General features: G+C 44.6%; 1 protein-coding gene and 1 pseudogene across 1 annotated transcript in view; both read left to right on the forward strand.

Annotated features, from left to right (window-relative positions):
• The window catches only part of TRIM14 (tripartite motif containing 14), a 37,127-nt gene that overhangs the window by 6,217 nt on the left and 3,334 nt on the right, over positions 1 to 27,576 (forward strand). Inside the window, 6 exon segments of the mRNA XM_027104119.1 lie at positions 5,933 to 6,252; positions 9,525 to 9,928; positions 13,712 to 13,804; positions 17,516 to 17,753; positions 17,755 to 17,933; positions 17,936 to 18,123. Of these exon segments, the coding sequence (XP_026959920.1) occupies positions 5,933 to 6,252; positions 9,525 to 9,928; positions 13,712 to 13,804; positions 17,516 to 17,753; positions 17,755 to 17,933; positions 17,936 to 18,039 (1,338 nt within the window). The 3' untranslated portion in view covers positions 18,040 to 18,123.
• Positions 11,195 to 13,715, forward strand: LOC113619912 (40S ribosomal protein S3a pseudogene; annotated as a pseudogene).

The raw sequence follows: 27,576 nt of genomic DNA on the forward strand, positions 1-27,576 counted from the left end.
AGTATGTACTTTCTTCAGGCTTCTCCTTGTATAACACTGTTTATTTAAGTGGATTCTTTTGTGGGTTTTAAGTGGGAAGTTGGGGCTGACATTATCCCAGCTGCTGTTTTGACTGTGAGAATGGTGTTGCTCTTAAAGGAGCGTTTTAGGTGAACTTGGCCAATCCCTTCCCTTCTCACCCTCAGCTGCCACCGCCTCAAAGTGAGGGCTGGAGTGGGTTGCCCTCCCAGGGTCTGTCTCACTGAGGGCCCTGTGAACCTCAGACTGACCACCCCAAGTCAGGCAGGGAGATTGGCTCTGACGACCGCAGGAGTAGCTGGCACCCAGACCAGGCCACAGAGTTGGCCCCCTGTTTGCCCAACATCCATTATCTTTCAGGCGACGGCATGCCCCAGTTTACTGGGGACAGTTGTGGTTTACATCTGTGGCCCTGGGTTAATTATTAATCATGTCATGTCTTCAAGAGCAAGACTCTGGGTATAGGCAACTACATCAGCTCGAAAGGATTTGGGAACTGAAAGTTGGCACACCTGAAGGGATGGCAGAGGTGCTTTGGGCTGTTCAGCCAGAAGAACAGAGTCAGGGCACAGTCTCACTGTCTGTAAATCTCTAAGCAGATATGGTTTGGGGGTCCCCGAGGAAAGAGTTAGGATCCGTGTGGAAAGTCTAAGGGGGCAGGTTTCAGCTTCAACTAAGGAATGGTTTTCTTTTTTGAAGCTTTTCCCCAACTTTTAAACTTTATTTTGAAGTAATTACAGATTTATAGGAAGTTGCAAAAGTAGTGCATGACCCTGGATGGATGACAAGATTCCTTGCCCTTCCCCCAGGCCCGTGGGTGGGCTTTTACTGGTGCCTAGTTCATGGATGGAGCGGCTCTCTGTGAATCTGGTTTGATGCGGGTCACGTGGCCCCCTTCCCGCTCCCAGGACGCCAGGTGCCCAGGGCGCCCTCCTAGATGACCCGGCCCCAGCATGGTGTGGCTCTCATACACCCCTCCACCCCCACCCCACCGGGGTCCCTCACTCAGCTCCTGCCCATGGTTCTGACGCCAAGTTCCCTCTTTGTTTTTGGCACTGAGGATTTCCCTTTTGTTGTTGTTGTTTGTTTGATTGTGGGTTGGTTTTGGGGGTCTTGTGGGGTTTTTTTTCAGCTTGATCGCGTAATTTTAAAATTTACTCATCTTATCAGCATTTCCGTGCGTTTGAAGTAGGAGGGGGGATTTCCATGTCAGCTCCTTCTCCCTTTTTGACCAAAACTATATGTCATCTTACATATGGGGGGTTTTGTGGTTGTTCGTTTAAGACCCTAACCCTTCCCTGTGTCATTAAAAGTTCTTTGTCAGTGTCAGTATTAGAGGCTGTATATTCCATTATAGGGATCGACCATGATTCATGAAGCCGTTTTCCTAATGTTGAACATTTAGATCACATCCAGGCTTTCACTCAAGTAAAACAACGCTGCAGTGATATTTGGCACCTTGATTTATTTTCTTTGAGACACGTTCCTAGAAGTGAGTCGCCTGGCTCAATAGGCACAGACGTTTGTAGGGAGTCTGGTGCGTTCCGCTGAACTGTGGTGGGCGTAGTTGTGGCACAGAGGTCTGGGGCAACCATGCCTCTCCGGCCTTGCTTACTCAGAGGCAGTACTAGGGAAAAGGCCATTTGCCTGAAAATTAATCCATAAAACAGCTTGGTAAACAAATTAAAACCAGTAAAGTTCATAATTGACCAACGTCAACTGTTCAGAAGCCAACAACCAGGCCTACCCATCCACGCCTTTCCAGAGAGCAATCAAGAAGGACTTGATCATGAATCCCCAGCCAATACCCATTAAATGATTTTTCTCTGACATCCTTGTTAATAGGCTGTTTGCTTCCCCATCATGGCTTTTCAGCGCGCTCATACATGCCAGGTATAGGGAAAATCAACACTTGCCTGCTGCCCTAACTTTTTACTCAAACTGGGATGAGTTGACAATATATAGCAGAGTAGTTATAGTTTTCTTTCAAATCTTCCAAATTTTCCACAGTGAGCTTTTGTTACTTTTGTGAACAACAACAAAAGAGTATATAAATACATGATATATATATAGATATATATTAGCTTATTTTGAACCAATGTGGCCCAGTGTACTTCCTTGTTTCATTTCCAGAATTTTCTCTCTCAGTCTTTTTTTTTTTACCATATTGCATAATCAGCCTCATCTTGCCTATACTTAAGTTTTCTACGCTGAGATTCATAACAAAGTGTAGTGTCATTAAGCTTATTTTGTATATTCTTCTTTAAAAAGTGGATCTGTAGAAACTGCTTGGAGCCCAGTTGGTTGGGAGAAGATATTTGCTCTCAGTTTCTGTAGAAAGGTCCTCCGTGTGCATATGTTGCCTCCAAAATGTGTGGATATATCAAGCGTTTAGAACACATTTTCTTTCCTTCGTTTAGTCATTCAACAAAGATATATTTCTGTCCAGGTTCACTGACTCATAGAAACCATGTTGTAAGTGTGGACTAATTCCCAAGCTAGCCCAAAGCCAATTTAGTCAATATGAGGCTCTAAACTCAGAGCCTCACCACTGCCTAGAACATTGCATGGGAAACACAGACTTTGGGAGCCCATCCCGTAGATCCTGCCAAACCACACATTCCTGCCCCACTAAGGAGAGAACATGGCACACAGGGGAGCCTGCCCACCCCCATGCCTGCCTGGGTACCAAGGATCTTTCTGCTGTGTGGGCTGTACAGACATTTGGGCTGAGGAAAGAAGCTGGCCTGATTTTTTTGTTGTTATGATTTTATATTTTAATTGTACTGGTAATACATGAACACATCTCAGTTTTTAAAATTTAAATAGTTTATTAGAATACAGTGTACAGCTATGGAAAGTACAGAGTGAGAGTCCCTCTTGACCATCTCCCCAATCCCACACCTCTTCCCAAACATGACCAAACTAACAGACATTTTATTTTTTTTAATTTTTGATTAATTTATTTATTTTGGCTGCGTTGGGTCTTCTTGCTCCGTGCAGGCTTTCTCTAGTTGCGGTGAGCAGGGGCTGCTCTTCGTTGCGGTGCGCGGGCTTCTCATTGCGGTGGCTTCTCTTGTTGCGGAGCACGGGCTCTAGGCGCGTGGGCTTCAGTAGTTGTGGCTCATGGGCTCTAGAGTGCAGGCTCAGTAGTTGTGGCACATGGGCTTAGTTGCTCCGCGGCATGTGGGATCTTCCCGGACCAGGGCTCGAACCCATGTCCCCTGAACTGAGAGGCGGATTCTTATCCACTGCGCCACCAGGGAAGTCCCCAGACATTTTAAATGCACTTGCAAACATGCAGATGCGTATATACATGTACACTTTTAATTTTGTTATCTTTTACATAAATGGGATCATCCTATATATATTATTCTGCAACTTGCCCTTTTTCACACGGTGTCTTGAAGAGCTTTCCACGACAGGACATATAGGTCCACTGCATTCTTTGTGTGTGTGTGTGTGTGTGTGTGTGTGTGTGTGTGTGTGGCAAAATACACGTAACATAAAAGTTACCATTTTAACCATTTTTAAGCATATAATTCAGTGGCATTAATTATGTTCACAGTGTTGTACAATCATCAGCACTCTTTCCAAAAGTTTTTCATTACCCTAAATATAAACTCTGTAATCATTAAGCAATTACTTCCCATTCCCCTCCCACCAGCTCCTGGTAACCTCTAATCTACTTCCTGTCTCTATGAATTTGCCTACTCTAGATATTTCATATAAGTGGAATCATACAATATTTGTCCTTCTCTGTCTGGCTTATTTAATTTAGCATCATGTCTTCAAGGTTCATCCGTATTATAGCATGTGTCAGAACACTGCATTCGTTTTAATCACTGAATATTATTATTTCATTGTATGAATGCAGCATAATTTGTACAATGAACATACATATATACTTCCCATGTTGAAAATTTTGTCCAACTTTTCTCTATCTCCAACAATACTATAGTGAGCTTCTTGGTACACAAATCTTTGTGCACATGTGAAAACATTTTCTAGGATCAATTCCTGCAAGAGGAGCTGCTGCATCAAAGGATTTAAGCGTTTAAAATTTTGATATTATCATATCACCCTCTAAAAATGCAATACTGATGGACACTACCACCTGCAGTGTATGTAAGTGCCTATTCCACACACCCTTATGGACTCTTGGTATTATCCATCAGTTAGCATTCTTCCAGTCTGATGGCCTATATATATATATATATATTTTTTTTTTTTTTTTTTGATTATGCTGCTCACTTCCTTGATTGTTTGGGACGCAGAGACACCTGTTCATATGTCTCTTGGCATTTGTATATCTCTGGTCCATTTTTAAATTGAATGATTTCTTTTTTCACTATATGTTATGGAGAGTAAGCCTGTGTAGTTTGTTACTTGTCATGTGGCTTTGTTTACAGTGCCTTACCTCTTGGGAAGAGTTTCTTTTTTTATGTAGTCCAACCTGTCATGACTCCCATTTTGCTATCTGAGTTTTGGGTTCCTCTTACAGAGGTCTTCCCTTCTCAAATTTTTAAAAATAAAATTGTTTTGTATTTTATTCTAGTAGGTTTATTATTCTTTTAATGTATAGTGCTTTGATCTATTTAGAATTGTTTGTTTGTTTAGCTTTTATCGTGGAAAACCTCAAGCATACATATGTGTTTTGAAGCAAATCGCAGACATTCAATTTCATCTGTAAAACTCTGAGCATATTACCTCTATAAGATAAGTACTCATTTTTAAAAATATATAACCATGGTATCATCATCACACCTATGAAAATTAACAATGGTTCCTTAATATTATCAAATATCCAACCAGTAGTCACATTCCCAATTGTCTTATAAGTGTCACATTTTATTTGTTTATTTGAATTAGGAGTGAAAGTTTTCAAAATGCTATTGGTTGATGTATTTTTTAAGTTGATGGTTAACATGCTCCTCTGTCCTCTATGTGTCTTCTAAATTGTATCTTTAAGTTAGATCTAGAGGCTTAATCAGATTCAGATTCACATTTTTCACAAGAGTACTTCATAGGTGGGGTTCTGTCTGAATTTGTTTTTGTATACAGAATAAGATAAGAATCTAACTTAGTTTTTTTTTAAATACATGATTAATTGCATGCTGTACCAATACCATTTGTTGAATTATATATATAATTATATTAATTATATATATGTATATACATACTTTTCTAAGCTATTCTTTGCTCTTGATCTTTTTGTCTATGCCTAAGCCACATAGTTTTAAACCCTGTACCTTTACAGTTTGTTTTGATATCTAATAAGGCAGCTCATCCTTCACTGATTTTTTTTTTTCGGCCATGCCACACAGCTTGCAGGATCTTAGTTCTCCGACCAGGAATTGAACCAGTGCCCTCAGCAGTGAAAGCCTGGCGTCCTAACCACTGGACCGCCAGGGAATTCCCCTTCACTGATCCTTTAAAAGAAATTTTTGGCTTTTCCTGTGCTTATTCTCCCCCATGGTAATTTAACATTTGGTTAATCTGTATGTTAAGACTTTGATTGGGATTACATCCAATTTATAGACTAATTTGGAGACAAATGGCATCTTTATAGTATTCAATCTTCCTAGCCAGGGATATGGTTTTTCTTCCATGCATTCAGATTATTTTATGTTTTTCAGTACAATTTTATGCTTTTCTTTATCTAGGCCCTTACAGTTTTTGTTAGGTCTAGTTTTAAATATTTTGCTATTTTTTCCTACTGTTTTAAGAATGATCTTTATTTCTCCATTCATTTTCCAATTGGTTATAGCTGGTACTTAGGAAAGCTTTTTATAAGTGCTGAACTCACTTTTTAGAAGTTATAATAATTTTTTTCGTGTTGATGCTTTTGGATTTCCTGGTTGGCAATCATATCGTCTGCATCTGGTTTTGTATTGTTCGGGGTTTTCTTTAGGCTCATGCAGAGTCAAGTAAAACCTGGCTGACAAGGAAATTTACTGAACTCAGATTACTACTTGATGAAGAGGAAACTGTGACCAAGAAATTCATTGAGAAAAACACACAGCTTGCCCTGCAGGCGTACAGGGAGCAAATCGAGTCTTGTGGGGAGCAAATCGATGTCATGAACAATCTCTCCAACAGGGTCTGGAATACCAGCCGGGAACCCAGTCCTGTACAGCTGCTGCAGGTAATGCTGGGTTTCTGCCCTCACAGTGGCCACCAGCCGCCACATTTCATCTTGGTTAATGTGGCACTGAATACAGTATTCACACACTGAGTAAATACACAGAGAACTGCCTTGTCAGCAGGTAGACTGATTACATTGTTAGGAAGATAATATACATCTTGGACTAATTAAATGACATGAACAGCCACCATTTTTGAGGGCCTCTGTGTTCCAAGCACCGCAGGTATCTTAGCTCTAATATTTACTAGAACTCTGCAAATTGGATATTCTCACCCCATTTTACTAATGAGAAATGGAGCCTCAAGGAGATGAAGGGACTCATCCAAGGTTATACAGCTGGTAGGTGGCAGATCTGGGATCAGGTCTGTCTGACTCTAAAGCCACAAGGCATCACTGCCCAGTCCTCTGACGGTACAGTCTTAATGGAAACATCACTCCTGGAAAGGCAGGCACCTTTGCAAAAGCTACTAAGCAGACTTCAAGAGTGGAGTCACAGTTTGCTCAAAGGGGAGAGAAGGACGGGACTCCTTGGCCAGTGGGCTCTGTTGAAGGCTATTATCCTGAAGGAGAATCTAAAAACTAGCCCGTATAATATTCACTACTACAGTTAGTGAAAGCATGTTGTTGAGGGTCATGTTCCCATCTTCAGGGAACCATGGGAGAAACTCCTCTCTTGTGTCAGTACTCCTGTGCAGTCACCTGTGCACTTGGATTGCTTTTCTACTCATCTAACTCTTCCTCTTTCTTTCTTTGCCATAGCTTCTGGGAAGCTCAGAGCCAAATATGTTTCAAATAGCTGGGATGAGACTTTGTGGCATACAGTTTATGCCTCATCTCACTCTGGCTTCCAGCTTCCAGTCTTATCCTGGTTTTCTCTTGGCTTCATTTTTCTCACTGTAAAGGAAAATCTTGCAGCATTAGATAACTTTTGTAAGATGCTTTAAAGGTTTGTGGGATGAAGCAAGGTACAACTAAGTAAAGATGGCACTGAGTTGAACCACAGATTAGCCTGGGCTCTGGCTGCAAAATAAGACAGACAAATAAATAAGTCAGTACAAGACTAGTCAAGCCAGTCCCTGGAGGCTATTTCCCCTCCTGTGCCTTTATGTGGCCTTGGTCAATTCAGCCTGTGTCTCATTGTTAAATAACAACTACAACAAAAAAACCCTAACAAAATATTCTGGGTGAGGTGCTCTCCTAGGCACTTTAGATGTTGTACTTTAAGAGAGGCAAGATGCACAGAGGGGCACCTTTTTTTTCTTTTAAAATAATGGTACATTTTAGGAATATCTGATTCAAAGGGAGGCTTCCATGGAGAAGAATGCTATTCTTCCATCATAGATACAGTTTCAGGGCTTTCTCATCTCTCTCTCTCTCTTTTTTTTTTTTAATTCTTTGGTGCCCAAGCTACTGATTTTCATCATTCATCGTTCCTTCCATTTGTTCACTCATATTTTCATCAAATATACACTGAGCAACCTGATTGCAACAGGCCCCTGCTTCACATTAGGAGCTTATGGGTGGGGAGACATGCTCAGAAAGTTACTCACAACACAGCACAGCTAAGTGAGCTAGCAAAAGTGTGTCCAAGAGAAGTCCAACTCTGTATGGGGAATCAGGGAAGGCTTCCAGGAGGAAGTGACAGTGGAGCTGGTATGGGAGAATAAGGAGGAGCTCACTGGGTATATACAGAGGAAAAAAGCAGAGAGGACATCTCAGGCAGAAAGGAAGTATGTGCGTGTGAGAGCTTGGCAGGCTGGAGAACTGCCAGGGTTCAGCCTGACTGGAGGCGGGGCAAGGGTACAAGGGAGGGGGGCATGTTGGGAGATGTAGGGATGCCAGGGTTACTTGATGAAGGGTCTTATATGCCTGGTTATGAAGTTTAGACTTTGTCCTGTAAAGAGAACCGGGGCCAGGGGAGTGTTTTGCAGCGAGGAATGACATGGTCAGATTAATGCTTTAGAAAGGTCACTTTAGTGACAGGCTGGAAGATGGACTGGACAGGCAGGAATGGAGCCTGGAAGGAAAGTTGGGAGGAGACCACAGTATCCAGGAGAGAGATGATGGTGGGCTGGACCAGTGAAGGGTCAGTGGGGATGGGGAGAAGCAGGCGAGTTTGATAGATGTGACAGGATTGGTGACTGGGGGAATCCAAGATGACAGCTGGTTTCTGGCTTGAGAGATGGGTGGTTATGTGGCTGTTCCCTGAGTCTGCAAAGGCAAGAAGTAGATGTGCTCAGTTTCATTCATTCATTTATTGCATTGTGAACATTTATCGAGAACCTCCTATGTGTCAGGCCCTGTGCTAGATGCTGGAGTTTGGGGTTACCAGGTGGTTGCATTTGTTCCTCATCCCCTTCCCCAGTCCCACCCCACCCATCTGCCCTCTGGGCCACCCCGGAGCCGCTCCCTGCCCTCCCTGCTAATGATCTGACTCCCTGGCCAGCCCTCTGAGTGTGACCTTAGCCCTCTTTCTCCACAAATTACCTTCTTCCCACCCAAATGAGGATGGGCTCTAGACCTGCAGCTTCCTAGGTAGACAGGGCTTGGAGACCGTCCCTCAGCCCTTCCAAGGCCCAGCATCCTTCCTGCCAAGCGCTGGGCCACCTTCCCTCCCTCCTGAGGCATCCACCCGCCCCTCCCATCTTGGGCAGCACCGCCCACCAGCCAGGGCCTGCTCTCCTAAGGAAATCTGTTGTCTTCTAAATCCCTGCCCAGGACAACCCTCCAGAAAGTGCAGACAGGGATCTTAGGTGCAAACAAGAGAATCCACTGTAACTGTTTTAAGCAAGAAAGGAGTTTATGAAAGAGTATTAGGCAGCACATCTGATCTCCAGGAAGGCCAGAAAGTCGTGATGAAGACCAGGCCGCAGGAGTGAAGTCAGGGCCATGGCACAGACTTGCTCCAGTGTAGACCCACCCTCCTCCGCTGGGCAGATGTCACAGCTCACACCCCTGACCCAGAGCACGTCCCCTGCAACCTCCACCACTGCTGTCCCTGACAGCTACACGCCACTTCCACATCCAAGTCTTGGAGTGGAGACTCCTTGTCACATGCCTACACCGGGGGCTGGGACAGTTTTCTTGCTTGTACTTAGCAAAGCCACACTTAACACAGGAAGGGTATTTAAAAGGTGCTGTCCAGGCAGAAAACAGGACAGGCCCCCACTGTGGTGGGCACACCCCCTTGGTCAGCATTCCAGCTGAGCTTCCAGAGTCTTTGGCTTCCCCTTTGGGATATGGTTTCCTGTTCCCCCCGTTTGGACATGCCCCAGGAGCGCCTTCCCCAGGAAAACTGGCCCCTCGCTCTTTTCGTCCCCTGTACCTCAGGCCGACCTCTGTCACAGTGTCTGTAAAGCTTCGGGGTCCCTTTCGAGGTGGTGAGCAACTTCAGGGCAGGGGCAGTCAGCTTGCCTTCTTCCTCGAGGCAGGGGTGGGGGGGACTGCCAAGGCTGTGGTCCTCGGGGCTCTGCTCCCAGGGGCAGGGCCTGGGGTGGCAGCAGGTGCCACGGTCAGGTGGGGCCAGTGCTTGCTGGCTGGGTTTGTTCCTGGGCACAGTGGTGGAGGCTGGGACGCGGCTCCAAGCCACCCAGAGCCCCACGTGCCCTCGCGCGTACACGGCCGCTGAGCAGCAGATGAGCCTGGGGGAGTCATGCCACCCCGTGCCCCACTCCTTTGAGCCCGTCAAGAGCTTCTTTAAGGGCCTTGTGGAAGCCACGCAGAGTCCGCTACAGACGCCACTGGACGTCCGCCTTAAGGCGAGTAAGTCACCGTGTGACCAACCTTGGGTCCTTTACTCCCCTAGAGCCCTGTGATTAGAGACAACTGTGAAGATCGCCACCCTAAATCATGTGTCTCCTGCACAGAGGCCCTAGGCTGGGTGGTCAAGGTCTCCTGGGCCTGGGCCCAACCCTCCCTTCCAACCTCACCTCCTACCCATTCGGAGACCAGGTCCTGCTTCTCGCAGCTGCCCTGCTCTGCTCCTGCCCCTCAGTTGCTCCCGAGGTTCTGCCACACCTCAGCTTTGCCTGCGCTGGGCTCCCAGCTGGAAGGGCCAACTCCTCTTCCTCTGCCTGGTCAGGACCCACAGCTGTGCTCACCTGGGAAGCCTTTCCAAGAAACCCCGGGCTCGCTCGCTCTCCCGGCTGTCTCCCCCCTCTGCCCTGGGCCTGCTCCATCTTCTGCCTGGGGGTGTTTGTCAGCTGGATACATGGACCCCTCCCTTCCTCTCTTAAATGCCTGGAAGGCAAGAACCACTTTGGGTCCAGCTCTGAGGTCACTGCAGGGCCTGACACAGAGCAGGTGCTCAGAAATATCCATTCATTCATCTCTGCTATTAGGATTCATTCAGACCATTTACTGAGCCCCTGTTATGTGCTGGGCACAGTGGGGTACAAAACAAAGCTCCTGCCTTTGTGGTGCTCAGTCTTTTAAGGAGAAGATGGACAACAAATGAATATATGTCAGCGATAAGAAGTGCTTTGGGGGACTTCCCTGGTGGCACAGTGGTTAAGAATCCGCCTGCCAATGCAGGGGACGTGGGTTCGAGCCCTGGTCCGGAAAGATCCAACATGCCGTGGAGCAACTAAGCCCATGTGCCACAACTACTGAGCCTGCGCTCTAGAGCCCGCAAGCCACAACTACTGAAGCCCGCGCGCCTACAGCCCGCACTCCACAACAAGAGAAGCCACAGCACTGAGAAGCCCGTACATCGCAACGACACTCGCCGCAGCTAGAGAAAAACCCGCGCGCAGCAACGAAGACCCAACGCAGCCAAATAAATAAATTTATTAAAAAAAAAAAAAAGAAGTGCTTTGAAAAAAAATGAGCTGAGTAAGGAGAATGGAGGGTGACCAGGAGGAAGAGCTTTTTTTTTTTTTTTTTTTTTTTTTTTTTTGTTACCCAGGCCTTTCTTTTTTTTTGCCTCTCCCCTTTCGGAACACAGGCTCCGGACACGCAAGCTCAGCGGCCATGGCTCACTGGCCCAGCCGCTCCACGGCATGTGGGATCTTCCCAGACTGGGGCACGAACCTGTGTTCCCTGTATCGGCAAGCGGACTCTCAACCACTGCGCCACCAGGGAAGCCCAGAGCTATTTTCTATGGGAAGTGGGAAAGGCCTCTTTGAGAAGGGGATGTGTGAGCTGACCTGAAGGATGGGCTGGAGATCATTGTGGTCACACGCATGGACTCTGGAGCCAGACTGCCCAGGTTCCTATCCCAGGCCCACCACTTCCTAACCCTGCCATCTTGAGCAGGGCACCTAACTTTTCTATGCCTCTGTTTCTATATCCATAAAATGGAGATGATAATATATTCCTGTCTCATAGAGTTGTTGTAAGGATTAAATGAGTTCTTACATGTAAAGCGCTCAGAATGGCGCTCAGGCATAATAAGCACCATGTGAGTGTTAGCTATTATTGTTGCTGCTGCTGATATATCTGGGGGAAATGTCTTCTAGGCAGAGGGAAAAGCAAGTGCAAAGGTCCCGAGGCACAAGGGAAGAGTAAGTTTGGCATGTTGAAGGAACAGCAAAGGGTAGGTGGGGGGAGTCAACAGGAGTAGATGTGGGCGCAGGAAGGGAAGAAGAGAGAAAGAGATACCAAGGAGACTCCACAGATTTTGACCGGAACAACTAGAAGGAAGTTGTCATATTCTGAGATGGAAAAGAGCATTTAGACTTGGAGGGAATGGCCCTTTTGGCTCTCTGAGCAGCACCATGGTGGTTTGCAAGAGCAAATGCCTGACGAAAGGCAGTTAAAAGGGAGCCAAGAAGAAAATGGTTGATCTGTTTTCTAAGGAAGGTTGGTACGATGTGAAAGCACCAGCTACATTCCATATAAGAAATATTGGAAAAACCCTAGTCATGAGAACTCTAGGAACCAAAATTGCTTTTGATGGCCTCAAGGGTTAACTTTTGGAAGTGAGCCTTGCTGACCTGCAGAATGATGAAGCTGCATTTAAGAGAATTAAAGCTAATTCCTGAAGATGTTCAGGGCAAGAACTGCCTAACTTTCATGGCATGGATCTTATCCATGACAAAATGTGCTCCATGGTCAAAAAATGGCAGACCATGATTGAAGCTCATGTTGATGTCAAGATTACTAATGGTTATTTGCTTCATGTGTTCTGTGTTGATTTTGCTAAAAAATGCAACAGTCAGCATTACCCTGTGTGGTAGACATCTTCATTATCCCCCATTTTACGGATGAGGAAGCTGAGGGTCAGAGAGGTTAACTGATTTGCCCTAGGTCACACAGCTGGTAGGGGTAGAGGCAGAATTCAAACAGACTCTGGTCCCAAGGTTTGTTTTCTGATGCCCTGGAGTCTGCTTCCTCTCAGGCCATCACCCCTCATCCACCACCAGATAAGGCCATCATTCTTACTATCACAGGTAATACTGAGAGGTACTGACTCCCAGGAAGGCCACAGGGAGATGGGGGTCTTGCAGCACCACTGCCCGTCCAGTGTCCCGCCTCACCTCCCTACCTGTGAGTGTAACAGGCATTGCAGGCTCAAAAGGCTGAAATGGAATCCAGCATCTTCCATGCCTCAACCCCCAATCCTCTGCTTCTTGACTCCAATCTACTCTTCATTCTCCACTCCCATTAGAGTTAAGCCTTGGTACTTGTACCACTGCAGTATATCCTGAACCCAGCCCCTTTTCCATCCCTGCTGCCCCAGGTCAGGCCTGAGCCTACCAACAGGGCCTCTGCCTCCACACTCACCCTGCCCCATCCACTCCCCACCAGAGAGCGCTCTGGAGATTCTTCTGCTCATATCTACACTCCTTCAAACACCTTCCATGGCTCCTCAGTTTTTACACGACGCTACTAGCACCTGTCCTTAATGTCTTTGCTCCTGCTGTATCCTGGGGAAAGGCTCCCATCCTTTTTCTGGGTGTCCAAATCTTCCCCATCCTTTAAGGGCCAGCTGAGGTGCTTCTTCTTCCATGAAGCCTTCACTGACCCCTTCAGGCTCTGGAGCCCTTTCACGTCTCCTCTTCGATGTAGAGCACTCTCTGCCTTGAGCGGTATGGCTCAAGCGAGCCCATTTCTCACCTCATTTACCTGACTGAGCTGTTGGAGACAGGGACCATGACTTGGGTTTCCCCTGAACTCCCTCTTACCTGGATGAGACCGGAACGCGACCTTCCTAAGGGTTCAGCTTTGATTTCTTGTTTTCGATCTTTATCCTAGAAATTGCATGTCTGCCATGAAATTGCCCCCTTCCTTGACTGCTGAATACATGGTTGACTCTCAGGATGGTCCTGGAGCCTGCTGTCTCCTCCCCATGTCCAGGCCTCACTCACACTAGCCTGTCATTGCTCAGTTTGCTTCGGATCCTGGAAAGTGCGTTTCTGTATAGATCTGAGCCTTGTCCTGAAGTTTTCTTGTGACTGTGAATTTGCATTTCCTACTTAAATTTGCATGCAATTCTTGGGAAGAGATTATGCGAATCCCCAGTTCTGTAATATTTTTAGTATGTTTTGTAATTTGTGCTGTTTGCATGAACACCAGGCACTCATTTCTCACAATTCATTACAGACGTGAACTGCCAGCTCTCGGGCTCCTCCGGCGCCCAGCCGGGTTCCCTGCTGAAAACAAGCCCCTCACCAGAGCGATCACTCTTCTTAAAATGTAAGACCCCAGGAGCGGGGAGAGGGTGAAGAGGGCGTGGGGTGTACTTGTGGGAGGGAGGGTCACTGAAGTAGAGGCCCCCCCTTTTCCCCTAAGAAACCCAACTTCAGTTTTCTTAACCCTTATTATCAGTTTTTTAAAAACCACAGAAATAATACACGTTCACTGTAGAAAAATTAGAAAACAAAGAAAAGTTTTTTAAAAGAAAATCACTCATAAATCACTGAAGAGCTTTGGAAATGTTTCTGCTCACATACCCAAGCAGACACGTAGTAGTAGATAACTACTATTATTTGCCCTTTTAACTTTCTTTGGCATATCTATATACATACTGTGATAAATATTTAATATATATATTTTTTACAAACATGGTGTCATACTCTACATCCTGTTTTGTAATCTGTGTTTTCATCTACTGATATATTATGAACATCTTTGTTCCCTTAAAAAATTATACAGGTAATGTGTGCTTCTTGTAGAGAATTCGAAATTACATATACTAAAAGAAAACAATTGGCTGCCCCAGAGTTAAATGATGTTAATTTTTGTCATATATTCTTTCAGACATTTTAAAAATATATATGTCTACAGATTTTTAAAAATGGGATATTATAGATATTCTTTTGTAATTTTATTTATTTATTTATTTGTGGCTCCACCACGAGGCTTGCAGGATCTTAATTCCCCAATCAGGGGTCGAACTCTGGCCCCCAGCAGTGGAAGTACGGAGTCCTAACCACTGGACCGCCAGGGAATTGCCTTCTTTTGTAATTTTAAAAATTTAGGGCTTTCCTGGTGGCGCAGTGGTTGAGAGTCCGCCTGCCGATGCAGGGGACACGGGTTCGTGCCCCGGTCCGGGAGGATCCCACATGCCGCGGAGCGGCTGGGCCCGTGAGCCGTGGCCGCTGAGCCTGTGCGTCCGGAGCCTGTGCTCTGCAACAGGAGAGGCCACAGCAGTGAGAGGCCCGCGTACCGCAAAATAAATAAATAAATATATAAATAAATTTAATAGTGTAGATTGAACAATTTTCTATTTTAATAAACACAGATATTATAGTTATTTTTAAAGGATACGTGGTATTCCATTGAATATGCCACGTTTAAATCAATCTCATATCATACTATTGGACATTTAGGCTGCTTTACATTTTCATTTCTATAAACAGTGCTGCAGTAAACATCCATTCTTGTACCTCTTTGTTGAATTAATTAGTGACTGAATACACCTTAGCTCATTTTTGTATTTTTTTAGGAGTAATTTCTCAAAATGGAATTACTAGGCATGCATTTTTTTAAACTAAACTTTAACAAATATAAAATACATAAAGTGCACAAGTCAAAGGGCTGTAGCTCAATGATTTTTTAAAAGTGAACACATTCAATAACTTCCTTCAGACCATGAAATGGAAACTTCTAGCTCCCCAGAATCCTTCCTCATGCCAGTTCACTATCCCGAAGGGTAACTACTCTCCTGACTTCTCACAGTAAAGATTACTTTTGCCTGTCTTTGACCTTTATATAATGAGATCACTCAGACTACTCTTTTGTGTCTTGCTTCGACAGAACATGACATTTGTGAGATTTACCCATATGATTGTGTGTAGCAGTAGTTTGTTGATTTTCACTGTGGTGTAGTATTCCATTGTATGAATGTAGCACACTTAATATATTGATGGACATTTTGGATTGTTTAGCTTTTGCCTATAGTGAATAATGTTGCTTTGAATATCCCTGTACATGTCTTTTGATGCACCTATGTATGCATTTCTGTTGGGTATTTACCCAGGAGTGGGAGAAAAGGATGCCCAGTATAAACACTTCTATGCAACATTGTTCTAGATGTCCTAGAGAGTGCCTTGAGGCCAAAAAAAAAAAAAAAAAAAAAGTAACGTATAAGGATGGGAAAAGGGAAAAAAAGATCATTATTCAAAGGTGACATTATTATTTACAGAAAATCCAAAATAATCTATAAATAAATTAGTTACCAAATGAATTTAGAACAGCTGCTGGATGTAATGTCAGCATACAAAAATCAATTGTATTTCTATGTATTGGCAATAAACAATTAGAAAATGAAATTTTAAAAACATTATTTTCAGTAACACTTTTAAAAAGCTAGGAATAAATCTAACAAAAGACATACAAAACCTCTCTACAGAAAACTCCAAAATATTACCGAGAAAACTATCCAGCAGTATCTACTAAAGCTAAACATCCACATGCCCTAAGATCTAGACTTTTCTCTAACTTCATGCCTACAGAGGTGTATAATGCAGCAAGAACTGTTATTGGGAGTTTAAATCACCACCACCTTTCTGGAGGACAGTTTGGCAATATTTACCAAAGGCCTTAAAATCACAATCATCCCCGTCGACCGAGCAATTCTTCTTCTTCTAGGAATATATTCTAAATAACTAATCAGATACATAAAGATGTATTCATATTAGTATTTTCAAAACCTTTTTAACAAGCGTGTTTTTTAAGGCGGGGGGAGGGAATACGTTAAATTACAATTCATCTATACATCAAAATCTTAAGGTTGCCATTAAAATGCTTTTTTTTTTTTTTTTTTGTTTTGCGGTACACGGGCCTCTCACTGTTGTGGCCTCTCCCGTTGCGGAGCACAGGCTCCTCGGCCATGGCTCACGCGCCTAGCCGCTCCGCGGCATGTGAGATCTTCCTGGACCGGGGCACGAACCCGTGTCCCCTGCATCGGCAGGCAGACTCTCAACCACTGCGCCACCAGGGAAGCCCCTTTGCTCATTTTTTAGTTGGGTTATTCTTTTTTTTGTTTTTGTTTTTGTTTTTGATACTGAGTGGTACCAGTTCCTTATATACTCTGGACATTAATCTCTTAACAATTATATGGTTTGCAAATACACTCAGCTCCCTGTATCCATGGATTCTGCATGCACAGATCCAACAGCCCATCAAAATTTGATCAGAGGTTTGTTGAATCCACAGATGAAATTGATGTGGTAAAGTGTTCATAAATACTTCAATAAATTTCAAAAGCAGATTACCCAAGAGCCTGTATAGTATGACACCAACGTTAAGAAAAAAACTATAAAGGGGCAAGTAAAGAAAAAAATTGGAAGCATATACACCCAAGTGTTAACAGTGATAGGATTATTATTTTTTTTTATTTTTATATAATTTAAATTTATTTATTTTTTTATTTTTGATGGTGTTGGGTCTTCGTTTCTGTGCAAGGGCTTTCTCTAGTTGCAGCGAGCAGGGGCCACTCTTCATTGCGGTGCGCGGGCCTCTCACTATCGCGGCCTCTCTTGTTGCGGAGCACAGGCTCCAGACGCGCAGGCTCAGTAGTTGTGGCTCACGGGCCTAGCTGCTCCGCGGCATGTGGAATCTTCCCAGACTAGGGCTCGAACCCGTGTGCCCTGCATTGGCAGGCAGACTCTCAACCACTGCGCCACCAGGGAAGCCCCGATAGGATTATTTTTTATTAACTTTTTAGAAATTGGCAAGAAATTCCATGGTACAAAATTCAAGCCGTACAACGGGTGTGCACTAAAATGTTTTCTCCTGCCCGTGCTCCCCAGCCACCGCCCCACTCGTGATTTCCGTGTTTCCCTGTATTCTACCCTGAACACTTGCGGGACAACGGGTACCAGCAGGGTCGGTTTCCAGGGGGCGGGGCAGGGGCACTGGCCCCGCCCATCGGGCCTGGCCCGGTGTCCCCGCCCTCCGCAGACGCGCGTACGCTCACGCTGGAGGCAGACACGCTGCACTCGCGCGTGCGTCTCTCGGCAGACTGCTTGAAGGTGCGTTGTGGCCACCACGGCAACCTGGGGCTCAATCCTGCGCTGCGTTTCGACGCGCTGTGGCAGGTGCTGGGCCGCGACTGCTTCGACGCCGGCCGCCACTACTGGGAAGTGGACGTGCTGGAGGCGGGCGTCGGCTGGTGGGTGGGCGCGGCCTACGGCTCCCTGCGGCGCCTCTGCCGCAGCCCGCTTGGGCTGCAACCGCCAGTCCTGGTGCCTCGAACTATATGACCTCGAGTACTGGGCCTTCCACGATGGCCAGCGCAGCCGTCTGCGGCGCCGCGACGACCCCGACCGGCTCGGCGTCTTCCTGGACTACGAGGTCGGCGTCTTCACCTTTTACGACGTGACGGCATGATCCACCTGCACACCTTCCGTGCCGCCTTCCAGGAGCTGCTCTACCCGGCCCTGCGGCTCTGGGAAGGGGCCATCAGCATCTCCCGACTGCCCTAGGGGCCGACACCTGAGTGGCCGCCCTAGGCTCTCCGCGGCTCTGGTCTCATCCGATCCAGACATGGCTGGTCTACTGCCGCCTCTGTAAGCATTCCCATCCTCTCCCCTACCAGTCATGCCCTGTGCTTTGAACAGTTCCTCTCCTAGGTACGCTAGTTTCAAACGGGCCCTAAACATAGGTCCTCTGCTGCTGCTCTCTCATCCGAATTCCCCACCGCCACCAGGGCCCTTCTTCTACACTGCTTTTAGTCCAGGTTCCTGAAAGGACACACCCATGGGTGAGCCCTAAGCATCCTCACCATGTCAGAATACATGATCCTCAGCCTCAGAACTTTCTCCCTCGTACAGCACTCAGAACCGCCTGGCACATAGTAGGCGCACAGTAAATATGTGAATAAGAGTCGCTAAGACTCTTCTGTCCCTTAATGTCCCTTGGATCTGCTTCCTCCTCTCCACTCTCCTTCAGCTTGTCCATGTCACTTCCTTAAGAGCAGCTGCAAGAGCTTCTTAACACCTGGCCTGAACCCTTTCCCATGCTCATCCTCCACCCTACAGCTAGAGTGATCTGCGTGAAACCACTTAACCTCTTAGAACTATCAGAAGGTTCCCAAGGAGACTATGGGGGGGGGAGGGGAGCACTTTACCTTAGCAGTCAAGGCTTTTCTAGTCTGCCCCAAACTACACATCCTCATCTAGCTCCTACTGCTCTTTTCAGAGACTCTCCAATCAGAACTGTGTGTCGCATAGTTCCACCTCTATACCCTTGCCCTTTCCCATATAAACACATTTATACAGGAAAGCCCCGTCTTCTTTTTGCCTGTCTGTTTTCCCCAGGCTTAACTGCCCCCAGGAAGTCTCCCCAAGCTACAAGAATCTCTCTGTATCAGATCCACAGTCTGGGACCTGTCTTTCCAATTAGATTGGAAGATTCCTAAGGGCAGCCATGTCCTACACCTTACCCACCCTGAAAAGTTCAGAAAGTCCCTTCCCTCCAAGGCAGCGAGTGAATGACCACTAGCTGGCTGCTATTGAATCAGAACAGCTGAGCTGGGAGGGTCTCACAGATCACTCAGCCTGACCCCATTGTACATTTGGGGAGAATAAGGTCCTGAAAGAAAGTTGCCTAAAGTCACCCACGGTGATTAAGGGCTCGGCCACCTCCCAGCCCTCAGGCATGTGTCTCACTTGCCCCCTGGCCCAGCCCTTCAGGCCCAGCTTTCAACCTGGAAGATTTTACTGCTTATTCATTTCTTAGGGAATGTTGGGAAGAAATCAGCAGGTGACTGTTGCTAAGCAACCACAGGCAGTTTTCCCAACCCTCTTGGAATCAAAAGGAGAGGAACTAACTATGAGTGGGGTTTGGGCAGCTCAGGCATCCCTATGCTCCTCAGGTCCAAAATGTTGCCAAGGAAACCTAGAGAGCCCCTGCTTTCCAGAAGGTAATGATGGAAATAGAGAAGGCCAAATCAGCAGGGCTTCCCAGGGAGATCATCCCCTCTATTAGGGAGGGAAAGGCCTCTTTCCAGGGTCTGTGCCTCAGTTCTGAAGGTTCAGCATCCTGTCGGTCAAATTCCTTATATGGTTTTGAAGTGGTACTATGTAAAAGTATCTTCTTAGGTGCTTGGCAGGAGGGCAGTGGTAGGGTGAGGAAAACGCAAAGCAATCTCCCTCAGGGTTTAAACAGACTCTCAGTGCATTAATTGGTTTGAACCATATAAAACTGGCAATTTCCAATAGTTTTTTTTAACCTAAAAACGGTACTTTCATATGGGGCAATGTAATGTAAGTAGAATACAAGGCAGAAGGAACCTCAAAAGTGGCTTTAGTCCTAACCAAATCATTTAAAACGCTAGCTTGGATAGATGTCTTCAGCACTATGCTCCAGGAATGCTGAGAAGAGGGAAATTAATTCTACTGGGGATGGCCCAGAGCTGAATTCTGACAGGCAGAGGGCATTCCTGACAGAGGAAGATGCATGCACTTGACCCCATATCTCTGTTCATCCCTGCAAACCAATATTTATTCCCAGACCCACGGCCACAGGGTCCAAGTAAAAATACTTGCTATTTTGTCAGGCACTGTTCTAATGCTTTACAGCTATTAACTCATTTGATCCTTACATCACCCCTAGGAGGTAGAAAGTTATCCCAATTGTACACATGGCAAAATTGAGACACAGAATGAGTAACTTGCCCAAGGTCACACAGCTGATGGTGGAACTGGGGTCTGTACTCATCCACCATGTTCAGGTGAATGCAGCCGGTCTCTAGCCAGTGCCTACTCGCTCTGGCCCCTCTCTTTTTTCTTTTTCTTTTTTAACATCTTTATTGGAGTATAATTGCTTTACAATGGTGTGTTAGTTTCTGCTTTATAACAAAGTGAATCAGTTATACGTATACATATGTTCCCAATCTCTTCCCTCTTGCGTCTCCCTCCCACCCTTCCTATCCCACCTCTCTAGGTGGTCACAAACCACTGAGCTGATCTCCCTGTGCTATGCGGCTGCTTCCCACTAGCTATCTATTTTACGTTTGGTAGTGTATATATGTCCATGCCACTGTCTCATTTTGTCACAGCTTACCCTTCCCCCTCCCCATATCCTCAAGTCCATTCTCTAGTAGGTCTGTGTCTTTATTCCCGTCTTACCCCTAGGTTCTTCATGACCTTTTTTTTTTTCTTAGATTCCATATATATATGTTAGCATACGCTATTTGTTTTTCTCTTTCTGACTTACTTCACTCTGTATGACAGACTCTAGGTTCATCCACCTCACTACAAATAACTCAATTTCATTTCTTTTTATGGCTGAGTAATATTCCATTGTATATATGTGCCACATCTTCTTTATCCATTCATCTGTTGATGGACACTTAGGTTGCTTCCATGTCCTGGCTATTGTAAATAGAGCTGCAATGAACATTTTGGTACATGACTCTTTTTGAATTATGGTTTTCTCAGTGTATATGCCCAGTAGTGGGATTGCTGGGTCATATGGTAATTCTATTTTTAGTTTTTTTTTTTTTTTTTTTTTTTTTATTTTATTTTTATTTTTTTTTTAACATCTTTATTGGAGTATACTTGCTTTACAATGGTATGTTAGTTTCAGCTTCACAACAAAATGAATCAGTTATATATATACATATATTCCCATATCTCTTCCCGCTTGTGTCTCCCTCCCTCCCAACCTCCCTATCCCACCCCTCCAGGCGGTCACAAAGCACCGAGCTGATCTCCCTGTGCTATGCGGCTGCTTCCCACTAGCTATCTACCTTACGTTTGGTAGTGTATATATGTCCATGCCTCTTTATCGCTTTGTCACCGTTTACACTTCCCCCTCCCCATAGCCTCAAGTCCATTCTCTAGTAAGTCTGTGTCTTTATTCCTGTTTCACCCCTAGGTTTTTCATGACATTTTTTTTTTAAAATTCCATATATATGTGTTAGCATACGGTATTTGTCTCTCTCTTTCTGACTTACTTCACTCTGTATGACAGACTCTAGGTCTATCCACCTCATTACAAATAGCTCAATTTCGTCTCTTTTTATGGCTGAGTAATATTCCATTGTATATATGTGCCACATCTTCTTTATCCATTCATCCGATGATGGACACTTAGGTTGTTTCCATCTCTGGGCTATTGTAAATAGAGCTGCAATGAACATTTTGGTACATGACTCTTTTTGAATTATGGTTTTCTCAGGGTATATGCCCAGTAGTGGGATTGCTGGGTCATATGGTAGTTCTATTTGTAGCTTTTTAAGGAACCTCCATACTGTTCTCCACAGTGGCTGTATCAATTTACATTCCCACCAACAGTGTAAGAGGGTTCCCTTTTCTCCACACCCTCTCCAGCATTTATTGTTTCTAGATTTTTTGATGATAGCCATTCTGACTGGTGTGAGATGATATCTCATTGTAGTTTTGATTTGCATTTCTCTCATGATTAGTGATGTTGAGCATTCTCTCGTGTTTGTTGGCACTCTGTATATCTTCTTTGGAGAAATGTCTATTTAGGTCTTCTGCCCATTTTTGGATTGGGTTGTTTGTTTTTTTGTTATTAAGCTGCATGAGCTGCTTATAAATTTTGGAGATCAATCCTTTGTCAGTTGCTTCATTTGCAAATATTTTCTCCCATTCTGAGGGTTGTCTTTTGGTCTTCTTTATGGTTTCCTTTGCTGCGCAAAAGCTTTTAAGTTTCATTAGGTCCCATTTGTTTACTCTTGTTTTTATTTCCATTACTCTAGGAGGTGGGTCAGAAAGAATCTTGCTGTGATTTATGTCATAGAGTGTTCTGCCTATGTTTTCCTCTAAGAGTTTGATAGTTTCTGGCCTTACATTTAGGTCTTTAATCCATTTTGAGCTTATTTTTGTGTATGGTGTTAGGGAGTGATCTAACTTCATACTTTTACATGTAGCTGTCCAGTTTTCCCAGCACCACTTATTGAATAGGCTGTCCTTTCTCCACGGTACATTTCTGCCTCCTTTGTCAAAGATAAGGTGACCATATGTGCGTGGGTTTATCTCTGGGCTTTCTATCCTGTTCCATTGATCTATCTTTCTGTTTTTGTGCCAGTACCATACCGTTTTGATAACTGTAGCTTTGTAGTATAGTCTGAAGTCTGGGAGCCTGATTCCTCCAGTTCCTTCTTTCGTTCTCAAGATTGCTTTGGCTATTCGGGGTCTTTTGTGTTTCCATACAAATTGCAAAATTTTTTGTTCTAGGTCTGTGAAAAATGCCAGTGGTAGTTTGATAGGGATTGCATTGAATCTATAGATTGCTTTCGGTAGTAGAGTCATTTTCACAATGTTGATTCTTCCAATCCAAGAACATGGTATATCTCTCCATCTATTTGTATCATCTTTAATTTCTTTCATCAGTGTCTTATAATTTTCTGCATACAGATCTTTTGTCTCCTTAGGTAGGTTTATTCCTAGATATTTTATTTTTTTTGTTGCAATGGTAAATGGGAGTGTTTTCTTGATTTCACTTTCAGATTTTTCATCATTAGTATATAGGAATGCCAGAGATTTCTGTGCATTAATTTTGTATCCTGCCACTTTACCAAATTCATTGATTAGCTCTAGTAGTTTTCTGGTAGCATCTTTAGGGTTCTCTATGTATAGGATCATGTCATCTGCAAACAGTGACAGCTTTACTTCTTCTTTTCCGATTTGGATTCCTTTTATTTCCTTTTCTTCTCTGATTGCTGTGGCTAAAACTTCCAAAACTATGTTGAATAAGAGTGGTGAGAGTGGGCAACCTTGTCTTGTTCCTGATCTTAGTGGAAATGCTTTCAGTTTTTCGCCATTGAGGATGATGTTTGCTGTGGGCTTGTCATATATGGCCTTTATTATGTTGAGGAAAGTTCCCTCTATGCCTACTTTCTGCAGGGTTTTTATCATAAATGGGTGTTGAATTTTGTCAAAAGCTTTCTCTGCATCTATTGAGATGATCATATGGTTTTTCTCCTTCAGTTTGTTAATATGGTTTATCACATTGATAGATTTGCGTATATTGAAGAATCCTTGCATTCCTGGAATAAACCCCACTTGATCATGGTGTATGATCCTTTTAATGTGCTGTTGGATTCTGTTTGCTAGTATTTTGTTGAGGATTTTTGCATCTATGTTCATCAGTGATATTGGCCTGTAGTTTTCTTTCTTTGTGACATCCTTGTCTGGTTTTGGTATCAAGGTGATGGTGGCCTCGTAGAAGGAGCTTGGGAGTGTTCCTCCCTCTGCTATATTTTGGAAGAGTCTGAGAAGGATAGGTGTTAGCTCTTCTCTAAATGTTTGATAGAATTCGCCTGTGAAGCCATCTGGTCCTGGGCTTTTCTTTGTTGGAAGATTTTTAATCACAGTTTCAATTTCAGTGCTTGTGATTGGTCTGTTCATATTTTCTATTTCTTCCTGATTCAGTCTTGGCAGGTTGTGCATTTCTAAGAATTTGTCCATTTCTTCCAGATTGTCCATTTTATTGGCATAGAGTTGCTTGTAGTAATCTCTCATGATCTCTTTTATTTCTGCAGTGTCAGTTGTTACCTCTCCTTTTTCATTTCTAATTCTATTGATTTGAGTCTTCTCCCTTTTTTTCTTGATGAGTCTGGCTAGTGGTTTATCTATTTTGTTTATCTTCTCAAAGAACCAGCTTTTAGTTTTATTGATCTTTGCTATTGTTTCCTTCATTTCTTTTTCATTTATTTCTGATCTGATTTTTATGATTTCTTTCCTTCTGCTAGCTTTCGGGTTTTTTTGTTCTTCTTTCTCTAATTGCTTGAGGTGCAAGGTTAGGTTGTTTATTCGAGATGTTTCCTGCTTCTTAAGGTGGGCTTGTATTGCTATAAACTTCCCCCTTAGAACTGCTTTTGCTGCATCCCACAGGTTTTGGGTCGTTGTGTCTCCATTGTCATTTGTTTCTAGGTATTTTTGATTTCCTCTTTGATTTCTTCAGTGATCACTTCATTATTAAGTAGTGTATTGTTTAGCCTCCATGTGTTTGTATTTTTTACAGATCTTTTCCTGTAATTGATATCTAGTCTCATGGCGTTGTGGTCAGAAAAGATACTTGATACAATTTCAATTTTCTTAAATTTACCAAGGCTTGATTTGTGACCCAAGATATGATCTATCCTGGAGAATGTTCCATGAGCACTTGAGAAAAATGTGTATTCTGTTGTTTTTGGATGGAATGTCCTATAAATATCAATTAACTCCATCTCGTTTAATGTATCATTTAAAGCTTGTGTTTCCTTATTTATTTTCATTTTGGATGATCTGTCCATTGGTGAAAGTGGGGTGTTAAAGTCCCCTACTATGAATGTGTTACTGTCGATTTCCCCTTTTATGGTTGTCAGTATTTGCCTTATGTATTGAGGTGCACCTATGTTGGGTGCATAAATATTTACAATTGTTATATCTTCCTCTTGGATCGATCCCTTGATCATTATGTAGTGTCCTTCTTTGTCTCTTCTAATAGTCTTTGTTTTAAAGTCTATTTTGTCTGATATGAGAATTGCTACTCCAGCTTTCTTTTGGTTTCCATTTGCATGAAATACCTTTTTCCATCCCCTTACTTTCAGTCTGTATGCGTCTCTTGGTCTGAAGTGGGTCTCTTGTAGACAGCAAATATATGGGTCTTGTTTTTGTATCCATTCAGCCAATCTGTGTCTTTTGGTGGGAGCATTTAGTCCATTTACATTTAAGGTAATTATCGATATGTGTGTTCCTATTCCCATTTTCTTAATTGTTTGGGGTTCGTTATTGTAGGTCCTTTCCTTATTTTGTGTTTCTTGCCTAGAGAAGTTCCTTTAGCAGTTGTTGTAGAGCTGGTTTGGTGGTGCTGAACTCTCTCAGCTTTTGCTTGTCTGTAAAGGTTTTAATTTCTCCATCAAATCTGAATGAGATCCTTGCTGCGTAGAGTAATCTTGGTTGCAGGTTTTTCTCCTTCAACACTTTCAATATGTCCTGCCACTCCCTTCTGGCTTGCAGAGTTTCTGCTGAAAGATCAGCTGTTAACCTTACGGGGATTCCCTTGTGTGTTATTTGTTGTTTTTCCCTTGCTGCTTTTAATATGTTTTCTTTGTATTTAATTTTTGACAATTTGATTAATATGTGTCTTGGCGTATTTCTCCTTGGATTTATCCTGTATGGGACTCTCTGTGCTTCCTGGACTTGATTAATGATTTCTTTTCCCATATTAGGGAAGTTTTCAACTATAATCTCTTCAAATATTTTCTCAGTCCCTTTCTTTTTCTCTTCTTCTTCTGGAACCCCTATAATTCGAATGTTGGTGCGTTTAATGTTGTCCCAGAGGTCTCTGAGACTGTCCTCAGTTCTTTTCATTCTTTTTTCTTTATTCTGCTCTGCAGTAGTTATTTCCACTATTTTATCTTCCAGGTCACTTATCCGTTCTTCTGCCTCAGTTATTCTGCTATTGATCCCATCTAGAGTACTTTTAATTTCATTTATTGTGTTGTTCATCGTTGCTTGCTTCATCTTTAGTTCTTCTAGGTCCTTGTTAACTGATTCTTGCAATTTGTCCATTCTGTTGTCCATTCTATCTCCAAGATTTCGGATCAACCTTACTATCATTATTCTGAATTCTTTTTCAGGTAGACTGCCTATTTCCTCTTCATTTGTTAGGGCTGGTGGGTTTTTATCTTGCTCCTTCATCTGCTGTGTGTTTTTCTGTCTTTTCATTTTGCTTATCTTACTGTGTTTGGGGTCTCCTTTTTTGCAGGCTGAAGGTTCGTAGTTCCTGTTGTTTTTTGTGTCTGTCCCCAGTGGCTAAGGTTGGTTCAGTGGGTTGTGTAGGCTTCCTGGTGGAGGGTACTAGTGCCTGTGTTCTGGTGTATGAGGCTGGATCTTGTCTTTCTGGTGGGCAGGTCCACGTCTGGTGGTGTGTTTTGGGGTGTCTGTAGACTTACTATGATTTTGGGCAGCCTCTCTGCTAATGGGTGGGGTTGTGTTCCTGTCTTGCTAGTTGTTTGGCATAGGATATCCAGCACTGTAGCTTGCTGGTCGTTGAGTGAAGCTGGGTGCTGGCGTTGAGATGGAGATCTCTGGGAGATTTTTGCTGTTTGATATTATGTGCAGCTGGGAGGCCTCTTGTGGACCAGTGTCCTGAAGTTGGCTCTCCCACCTCAGAGGCACAGCACTGAGTCCTGGCTGCAGCACCAAGAGCCTTTCATCCACAGGGCTCCTTAATTTGGGATGATTCGTTGTCTATTCAGGTATTCCACAGATGCAGGGTATATCAAGTTGATTGTGGAGCTTTAATCCGCTGCTTCTGAGGCTGCTGGGAGAGATTTCCCTTTCTCTTCTTTGTTCTGACAGTTCCCAGGGGCTCAGCTTTGGATTTGGCCCCGCCTGTGCGTGTAGGTCGCCGGAGGGCGTCTGTTCTTTGCTCAGACAGGACGAGGTTAAAGGAGCCGCTGATTCGGAGGCTCTGGCTCACCCAGGCCGGGGGGTAGGGAGGGTCACGGAGTGCGGGGCGGGCCTGCAGCGGCAGAGGCCGGCGTGACGCTGCAGCCTGAGGCGCGCCGTGCGCTCTCCCGGGGAGCCGTCCCTGGATCCCAGGACCCTGGCAGTGGCGGGCTGCACAGGCTCCCCAGAAGGGCGTGTGGCTAGTGACCTGTGTTCGCACACAGGCCTCCTGGCGGCGGCAGCAGCGGCCTTAGCGTCCCATGTCCGTCTCTGGGCACCGCACTCTTAGCCGCGGCTCGCGCCCGTCCCTGGAGCTCTCTCAAGCAGCGTTCTTAATCCCCTCTCCTCGTGCACCAGGAAACAAAGAGGGACGTAAAAGTCTCTTGCCTCTTCGGCAGGTCCAGACCCCTCCCCGGACTCTCTCCCGGCCAGCCATGGCGCACCAATGCCCTGCAGGCTGTGTTCACGCCGCCAACCTCAGTCCTCTCCCGGCGCTCCGGCAAAAGCCGGAGCCTCAGCTCCCAGTCCCGCCCGCCCCGGCGGGCGAGCAGACAAGCCTCTCGGCTGGTGAGTGCCGGTCGGCCCGATCCTCTGCGCTGGAATCTGTCCGCT

This window comes from Aethalodelphis obliquidens, unplaced genomic scaffold (genome assembly GCF_003676395.1).
Source record: "Aethalodelphis obliquidens isolate GAN/ISIS:26980383/991018 unplaced genomic scaffold, ASM367639v1 scaffold7, whole genome shotgun sequence".
Classification (NCBI taxonomy): Eukaryota; Metazoa; Chordata; class Mammalia; order Artiodactyla; family Delphinidae; genus Aethalodelphis; species Aethalodelphis obliquidens.